Here is a 9,605-nt window from a genome sequence, read left to right as displayed (position 1 = left end):
AGAGTTTACATTTCATAAAATTAAATGGAATTTACATGTATGTAGTATTTCAATTCACTTTTTTCATGAATGTAACACATGTTGTAGGCATATCTACGTGGATGCAACGAAAACCACATAACATCCACATCCATGTAGATCCATGGTGATTTGACATAACCCCTTTATTGAGGGAGTTTTTTACTAGGGAGCATTGAACATTGTGAGACTTATTCTTTTTAGAGCAACACCTTTGTCATAGACACACCATATATTCATCCAAAACATTAAAGTGATAGATGGATGGGTTCTCTCACTTATAAATGCTCAAGTCCCCATATTTCCAACCAATGTGGGACTATTATCCATACTACTCACGTTTCATACATTCTCAATACTCTCCCTCAAGTGTGAGTATACAATGCTCCCCCTCAAGTGAAAACTCTTTTTACTTCCACAAACTCTTGTACCGCACATAACGTTTCTTATGCACCACACTGGCGCCGTTGACACTCTTCAACGGAACATTTCTTACTCACCACCCTTGTGGCGCCGTTGACTTTTGATACAATTAAGCCGATCCATTTCTCGAACCAGGCTCTGATACCAGATGTTGGAAATCCACCATAACCTATGGAAAATTTCTATCAATCTTGATGAACAAGATTGCTATTACCCATCCAATGACAGTGAAAACAAAAGAATGATTGAGAAAGAAAGAAAAGAAACTTTTTAGAAGAAAAATATTTTCTGCAGAGTTTTCTCTCTGCCCACAACCTGTGAAACACTTCTTTATTCACTTTGCAACTGCAAAATTCTATGAATACAATGTTATGAGTTCTTTCTTCTCTTCATATCTCCGATGTCTTTGAAATTAAGATGTTCAAGTCTATAATGTCATATCCATTCATCTCTGTTGGATGTTGTTACAAGGAATTTATGCTCCATCACATTAAGCTCAATCTTGAAGGTTCTATTATGATACATTGGAGCCTTCAAGATCAACCTTCCATTTGAGTCGAGAACTCTCATCATCTTGTCTTCGATCGAAACCTTTTAGTTCTTTTTGATTAACTGTCATATGTCGAGAAAATTGATCTTCATGCCTAGTATGTACAACATATTTGAAATTACTGACCTCTTGCCATCTTTCCTCATAATCAGAACATCACCAACACCTTCAACTGCTAGAGTATTGTCATTTGCAAATTTCACTATGTTCTTCCTTGAGGGCTTTATATTGACAAATCAATCTTTCCTTCCAGACATATGTGATGAGCATCATGAGTCAAAGTACCACTAGTCCTTGAATCTATCTTCATCTCTCATTGTAACCATCAGCAACATCTCGTCTTCTTCATCTTTCGCCAGCTTTGTATAAGTTTCTTGATTCTTCTGCTTTTCTGGATAATCACTAGAATAATGACCATGCTTTTGACAATTGTAACACTGAATGTGACTCTTGTCTGGATTTCGACCATCACCTCTTCCTCTACCTGCATCACCACCTCTTTGGTTGCCTTGGTTCCAAGGTTTTATCTGATTCAACCAGTTTCCTTCTTGTTGATTTCGATCCATCGAATTGTTGTAGCCTCCTCTACCTCTGTTGCCATTCCATGTTCCTTTGTCTTTCCTTTCTTTTGTTGATTGTGCCTGCAAAGCCACGTCACTCTTCGACTTTCCTGCAACCCTTTTATCCATTCTTTGTTCATGAGATTCAAGCGTCCATTGAAGATCTTCCTTTGTCAGTTTTGACAAATCTTTCGACTCTTCTATGGCTACTACCACGTGATCAAACTTTGGAGCCAACGACCTCAAGATATTTCCAACAACAGATCTTGATGTCAACACTTCTCCAGATACCTTGATTTGATTCACCAGTTTTGTAACCTTAGTGAAGAAATCATTTATGCTTTCATTGTCTTCCATCTAAAGCAATTCATTCGTCCTTTTATGAGTTTGTAACCTCACCTTTTTCACCTTCTTCGCGCCTCCAAACGACTTATCCAGAATTTCTCATACTTCTTCCGCTGACTCTACGTCACTAACCTTTTCAAAGTGATATGAATCAACACATTGATGGATTATAAAGAGAGCTTTATAATCTTTATTTTTCAATTCTTTATGTGTAACCCTTTCTTGATCCGTTGTGTTTTTTACAAGCGTTGTTACTCCTTCATTCACAAGATCCCAAAGATCTTGATAACATAACACAATCTTCATCTGCTTGCACTAGTTCTCATAATTATTGTTTTTGAGAATCAGAAGATTCACTAGAAAATGTTCGTTTGGATGATTCATTGTCATCGTGGTTTTCTTCCCACAAATCGTTTATAAATGCTCAATCAGCAATGTGTGACTATTATCCAAGTCTCCACATTTCCAACCAATGTGAGACTATTATCCGTACTACTCACACTTGATACATTCTCAATAATCCCCCTCAAGTGTGAGTCTACAATGCTCCCCCTCAAGTGAAAGCTCTTTTTACTTCCACAAACTCTCGTATCGCACAGAACATTTCTTATTCACCACACTAGCGTCGTTGACACTCTTCAACGAAGCGTTTCTTACTCATTACCCTTGTAAGACTATTATCCGTATTACTCACACTTAATACATTCTCAATACCCTTTATTGTAATATCTAGCCTATGTAAAGACACAAATGGATGAAAATGAAAGAAAATTTGTAATATTTTCAAGATAACAAAGCTCTTCAATAATTGGTAAATTAAGACGGTAGCATAAATGCGGTAAGAAATTAAATAACACAATGATTAGGAACTCTAATTAAAACTTGAAAGCCAAGGTTCTTCAACCCTATATATGCACTTCATTAGATGCTCGTAGGACTTAGAGGATCATTAAGAGCTACAATAGCTGTTTGAATCTTAATCTGCAATAGATCTTTGTCTTCTTCATTTGCCTGAGAAAGGAAAAAAAAAACACAAAATGAACATGTAATTAGTAATATATACAAGGTACCTCTCATTTTGTTTTCTTTTTCATTTGCAAAACCTTTTTGTACATAGCAATACAAAATGAACATGTCTTTTACATTTGACCGGGTATTCTTCAAATAAATAAATAAATATTGGAGTTTAACAAGTGAAAACATATAATATATAATAATAAATGTTAGGTTTTTAAAAAAGAAAAAGAAAAAGAAAGCGGGATGTTTTTATTTAAAAAATGGAAATTTTCAAAGAAAGAAACATGGGTTAGTGGCTAAATAATGAGTTATATAAAAATTTATATCTTAATTATCAAGGGATCTTTATGGGATTAGCATAAGAGTATTTAACAAAGAAATAAAAGAATTAAACGATTTTTTTTTCAATTGATCTTTAACTTAAACGGCAAAAATTACTTCAATAGTTTAACAGTTTTATTTATGAGATATTAAGTTTTGCAGGACAAATATAACTTTTTTAAAAATATTGTCAAATAAAAATCATCATCTATTAAGGCATTCAACCCGTTTTAGTGCTTCGACGAAATATATGTTGCTTACTAGATATTATTATATAAAAGTAGTATATTTATTTTCTCTTATTTAAAAAAAAAGGTAAGAAAATAGTTAATTATCCATATTTTTTCTATTTATCAATTTTCCTATTTGTGAAAAGTTATATTACATGGATGGAATTTATAAGAAAATAAATTAAATTAAATTAAATAGTGTACAGTTACTATGCACACATCAGAAAAAATAAATTAAATTAAATAAATAATTTGATCAACTAAAATACCTAAATAAATATTAGTTCTTGATTACTAAATTATTACCAAAAAAGTTGAGAAAAAATATTCATCGGTACTATTTTTTTTAAAAATAATTTAATTGAAAAAATAAAATAAAATAGTAATTCAATTGAAGAAAAAATAAGTATCTTGTAAATTTTCAACATTTTTATTTTTATTTACAAATAACGTATTTTATTTAAATAGTGAGTGAGGTAGATCACTTGATATTTTCAAATTGATTGTTTGTATATGATTCAATCCTTGACAATAACATATATTTTTATTTTTTCTATAATATATTAATTGATACTTATAAATTAAAAATTTAAAAACAAATTATTTTAAAAAAGAATATTAATTAAAAATTAAAGAAAGATAGCAATATAATGTACTCTCTAGAGAATAAGCCTATAATTATAGGCATTATATAAAATAATCCATTTCAATTAGAGTTAGACACAAGCTAAATGATACTCCTAATTAGTACTAGAAAACATTGATGTTAAATGGTCAAAGATTTTTGTGTGGGGTGAGTAAGAGTGAGTTTAGTGGAAGGTTCTTACTTGGAAATAATGAGAAACACGTTTCCCATTTTTGTTCTTTTTCTTTGTTCCCTCTCATGTAAGTCACTAACTCTTATGTGACATGTTACAATGACGTATATTGAGATTCTGATTTAAATTTGAGATTATAAAAATTTATTGTATAAAAAATAATAATAACTAAGAATATTTGTTCATTATATATGTGAGTAAACATGATGTTTTTATTGTGATTTCAAGTAGACCCCTCATTTTAGCTTTAGTATTTTATTTTGTCTTTTCTTAATTTTTAACTCTTTGAAAATTGTATAAATTAGTTGAACCGAGAATCATTGATATTTATAATGTATTCACTTAAATGATTTAATTGTAAAAAATTAAAACAACTTTTTCATGATTTATATTTTATGAATCAGATATTCTTTATACGCAATTATAAAAATTAATTTTTTAATTTTGAGAATAACTACAGGTTGACAAAAAATATTTTTCAAAAAATATGCAACTGCTGTATTTTTAATATTGTTTAGTATAATATTTAAAATTAATTAAAAAAAAGCATCAATCTGCTCTACCTACTAAAATATATAAAATAGAAATAATGCATGTTATCATAAAAACAAGAAAGTGAAATTAGAGAAAAGAAGAGAAAGTAAACCAACCTGAATAAAGACTGTCTTCAAAAGCTTGCCAGAAAAACAAATGATATTGGCAGTGATGATTTTAAGGTTCAAAGATTCGAACACTTCACATAGTTTAACCATTGTGTCTGTCCTTTTGCTACATGTTAAGCTCACAACAATTGTATTCTCTCCCATATATGTAACCCTAAGCTGCACTCCACCATATAATTAAAAATCATCATTAATATTTCTTTACAAAGCCAATCATAATTATACTAATAATAATCATAAGCCACGTCTAATTTTTTAGCATCAATAATTCAAGAGACAAGTTATGCTTTCAAATCTCTCTATTCTTTAATCTATTTTTATTGTTTGTTTTTTGGTTTGTTGTGGGGAGAAATGAGGATGACATTAATTTTGGTATTTTTAGATTTGTGGTACTAACCTCCAAATCGATGTAATACTAGTACATTTAAAATTTAAAAAAAAAACTAGAACATGTCAACAAAATTAATATTAAAAGTATTATCTTAAAAATTAGTGTATTCTTGTTTTTGAATATTTAAAAATATGATGGTTTGACAGTAGTTTGGACATATAAAAATCTGTTTCGTAAGCACAATTATTTATTTATAATTTATTTATTGATATGTTATAATTTATAAATTCATATTTATTAAAATTATATATTTAATAAACGTCATTTTTATTTATAATTTATATTATATATTATTAGTTACTTCAAGTATTTTATATCTCAAAATGTGAGTTGAATAGCTCATTTAGTATCTGCTAATATAATTAGATGAGTGTGTTACTGTTATAAATAAATTGTTGATACTTATGAACCAATAATTTTATATAAATAATAATAGTATATTTAATGATAGTTTATAAATAAATTGTCAAATATATCATTTTATGTTTATAAACTAGTTAGATATCTAATTCTAAAAAGATTTGAAATTCAACCAACTAATTTATTATTTATTATCAAATATAAACATATTTTCTATTAGCTACATCATTAACTATACGTTATTTTTAATAATATTTTTTTTATTAAAAGTTAAACTTTAAATCAACTGTTCAACTTAACTAATTCAACTAATAAATATTTGTAGATATATTCATCACTCATTTTTCAAAATCTTTATATTAGTGAATATTTCTCCTAACTTTAAGGGTTGGAATATTTATAGTCATAGTCTTTGAGCTAAAATGAGGTAAAGAAGTGGTATTCCTTAAACTCCTTAGCAGGTATGCGGGAGTAGACACATTTGTTCTCCCTCATAAATTTGAGAAGCGATTTTCTCAACAATCCTAACCAAACAAGCTTTTCGTGGACACCTCACTTGTCACTTACTAAGACATGTGGTTTGTGATAGACACAAACTTGAGACAGCCAACCAAACTTCAATCGAGTGACCCAAACCCCAATTAGGCGATCCACTTGTTCTATCTTATGGCACTTTCGTGGCACCTTTGGACCGATCGAATCATGAGTTGTTTTCCTTTAGGGCCCAACAAAAGTTATTCTAATCCACATTTCCTTAAGCAAGAGGCTTAAGAAGAGCGAAGTAATTTAATTCGGTGAACAACAATTTCTTCTTTAAGTGAAATTTAGGGGAATGAAATTTGGATGGTGATTACCTAGAGTGAGGCTTATAGGACGAGTTCCTCAAATGAGGCTTGGAAGGCGATTCCCTAAAGCGAGGCTTGAGGATTGAGTCTCTCAAACGAGGTGAGTCTCTCAAGCGAGGCTTGGAGGGTGAGTACATCAAGCGCTAAACATGGGGAGCACACATAGCATTGAATGCTCTTTCATGTTTTGTCTTGGAAAAACATAGATGTTGTGAGCCCCTGGTCATACTGCATGTATCGGTTATGCGTCATATCTATTGTCGTACAATGATAGCCTACACGACATGGGAATTTGGCTTTATAAATAATTAAATCTCGATTGCTCTTCTATTTATGCTTTCTTTATATTTTGATTCAAACCTTTTCCTTTGGTTATTCCTTTTCAAGTTTGTTTTTTAATATAAATTAAATTTATTTTTTAAATATATTGAATAATTGATGTATTTAATCTTTATAATAATCATATACTTTAGTTATTCAATATGTTTAAATAGAAATTTCTTTTCATATGATAAAGATCCGAAAGAGTATTTGTTATGGGTTCATTGTTATATTATTAGTGTTATGGTATTCTTTTATATTTAATTAGTACAAAGTGAATTTAGGTTGTAAATAACTTTTTTACAATTGGTTATGAATCTTGTATTTCAATTAATAAGTTATGTACGAGTTGAGTTGTTAGGTTTGGTCCAAAGGGTGTTTGGGTTTGGAAATCAGACATGATGGGTAGTTTTTTGGTGAGATCTTCCTACGATAATCTTTTGGTCGTGGTCGGTATGAGGGAAAGCAGGTCTGAGATAGTGATTCGAGGCTGTCTAAGATTTGAATGATCTGGACATCTTTTAAATTTTTAGTATTCGCTTGGTAGTTGTTTTAGAATAGGTAGTCGACTAGGCAAAATCTTCTAAGGCATCAAATTGTGTCTGACAATACCAATGTGGGGTGTGCAATGATATGTTTAGGGAAGAAGGTGTAGGTTGATCAATTTTTCGTCTTGTGATATGTTTAGGGAAGAAGGTGTAGGTTGATCAATTTTTCGTCTTGTGAGAGGTTGAATTAACTATCTAGTATAGGATTTTTAGATAGGTGGGCGACATGGGCCTTTACCTCTACCACATTCAGTTTTTAGGGGTGTTTGAGATGTTTTATGGTTTAGGTTAGGGTAAGATGGCGTCTTTAGGTCTGGTTTCGATATGACATTTTGTAGTATGGACTATTTATAAACTGTGGAACAAAACTTTTTTTTTGTCGGGAACACTTAACAGTTAATCACTAAATATCTACAATTATTAGTCGTAGAAGTGAGTTCATCCACATGTTCTAGAGTTAGTTGTTTCTTTCTTAGACTAGAAATATGATCCACTCAAGTGATTAGGTACTTAAGGGTGTGTTAGATGGGTAACTGCACTCCTTTTTGATTTTGGAAGTGGTTGGATCTTTTTTCATCCGGCTGACACTTTTTATAAGTTTGTTGCGCATGTGGCTAACAAATATATCGGACTGATGGTTAGTTGACCTGTTTTTCTTTTCTTAGATGAGATGGTGGTTGGTCGAATCATTTTTCTTTTGGTTTTGTTACTATTTATTTTTCTCTTCGATCTATTTTCTGAAACTAATTTTTGTTTAGATTTGTTATTCTAACTCTTCTATTTGTTTTCTCAAACTAAAATATATATATATATATATATATATATATATATATATATATATATATATATATATATATATATATATATATATATATATATATATATTAAAAAGATATTTTTATTTAAAAAAAATATTTGATATAGTTGAGAGAGATGATGATAGAGAATGTGAGTGGGACAAACTAACCTCAAGAAGTTCAATTGGAGAGTTTGTTGAATTGAGAGAATCATACAATTGATCTGTTCTCTTCTTTTTGGATCTTAGCAACACAGGAAGCTCTTGATCAAAATCATAATTTGGATTAATATTATTTGGCATTCCAGACTGAAGTTCCATTATCTCAGCTTCAATCTTCTTCTCTTGTTCATGCAAGTGCTGTATGTACTCAATTGCATCCTTAATAATCGATGCCTTATCCATCTAGAAGAAGAAAAAAATTCTCACCACTCATCATTAAAGAAAAATATCTCAGATCGAATTATAATGGACCACCAAAATGAATTAATGATGTTTACCTTGCTAATGTTGGGGACCACTGCTCTAAGTGCAAAGAGTCTTTGATTGAGTTTGTTCCTTCTATTTCTCTCAGAAACAATGTTCTTAGATGAAGCTCCACCATCTGGGGAGCTTGAATCGTAGTATCCTGAAAACGCCTCATCCAATCCCCAGCTGCTGCCACTACATCCATCTCAATCATCAATATCAATTCATTATTCTATCTAAATGATTCAAGAAAACAAAATGATATTGTTACCTATCAAGATGCTCTTGGGTTTGGAGGAACATGTTGGTCTCCAAGAAATGCTTGTACTCTTCATCCATCTTCTCCATGCTTGTTAAAGTTGAAGTTGAAGGAAGACAGAATACGATGCTTTGTTGATCGAAGGTGGTTGGTTTAATTGGGTGTCTTTTGCTTTGCCTACTTTGTATATATACACATAGGTTTAATGGAATTTAATCACGTGTTGCATTAGCCTCTGTTGTACTAAATCCATCTCTTAAAAATGTAGAACTTAAATACAACACAAATCCTTAAATGTAATAAAAATTGAATTTTGATCCAAGATTTCTCATTCATCTAAGTCAATATATATATATATATATATATATATATATATATATATATATATATATATATATATATATATATATATTATATATATATATATAATATATATATATATATATATATATATATATATATATATATATATATATATATATATATATATATATATATATATATATTATATATATATATAATATATATATATATATTCTGATATAATCTTATTTAAATAATTTCTTACAACAATAAATTTATAAAAGCAATATCAGTTTTTAGGAAAGTTAATATTATTTTTAACTTCTTTTTTATTTTCATGATTTTGGTAAAGGATTATATATTTTAAGAT

General features: G+C 29.7%; 1 protein-coding gene across 3 annotated transcripts; it reads right to left on the bottom strand.

Annotated features, from left to right (window-relative positions):
- Nucleotides 1-2,651: 2,651 nt before the first annotated feature.
- On the bottom strand, nucleotides 2,652-9,228 carry LOC127136877 (transcription factor bHLH35). 3 transcript variants are annotated; one of them, XM_051063397.1, is made up of 5 exons: nucleotides 8,945-9,228; nucleotides 8,706-8,862; nucleotides 8,377-8,610; nucleotides 4,933-5,103; nucleotides 2,652-2,907 (listed from the first exon to the last, which is right to left on the bottom strand). In XM_051063397.1, the coding sequence occupies exons 1-5, from the start codon at nucleotides 9,019-9,021 to the stop codon at nucleotides 2,818-2,820; spliced, it is 729 nt and encodes a 242-aa protein (XP_050919354.1). In that variant the 5' UTR covers nucleotides 9,022-9,228; the 3' UTR covers nucleotides 2,652-2,817. The 3 variants fall into 3 exon arrangements, with proteins under 3 accessions (XP_050919354.1, XP_050919359.1, XP_050919348.1); XM_051063402.1 differs by having other exon boundaries at nucleotides 8,706-8,859; XM_051063391.1 differs by having other exon boundaries at nucleotides 8,706-8,868; nucleotides 8,945-9,225.
- Between the last annotated feature and the right edge of the window lie 377 nt (nucleotides 9,229-9,605).

The sequence above is a fragment of the Lathyrus oleraceus genome, chromosome 1, assembly GCF_024323335.1.
Source record: "Lathyrus oleraceus cultivar Zhongwan6 chromosome 1, CAAS_Psat_ZW6_1.0, whole genome shotgun sequence".
Classification (NCBI taxonomy): Eukaryota; Viridiplantae; Streptophyta; class Magnoliopsida; order Fabales; family Fabaceae; genus Lathyrus; species Lathyrus oleraceus.
The sequence above is the reverse complement of the archived record's forward strand: the minus strand, read 5'-3'. Positions and strand labels throughout refer to the sequence as shown.

What these genes read in the sequence shown, in the direction of transcription:
- LOC127136877 (XM_051063391.1), bottom strand. Translation starts at nt 9,021, where the DNA reads ATGGAGAAGATGGATGAAGAGTACAAGCATTTCTTGGAGACCAACATG. An exon ending in ACCCAAGAGCATCTTGATAG is followed by an intron (nt 8,869 to 8,944) that starts GTAACAATATCA and finishes AGATGGATGTAG; the next exon opens with TGGCAGCAGCTGGGGATTGG. An exon ending in TGAAGACAGTCTTTATTCAG is followed by an intron (nt 2,908 to 4,932) that starts GTTGGTTTACTT and finishes TTCCTTTCTCAG; the next exon opens with GCAAATGAAGAAGACAAAGA.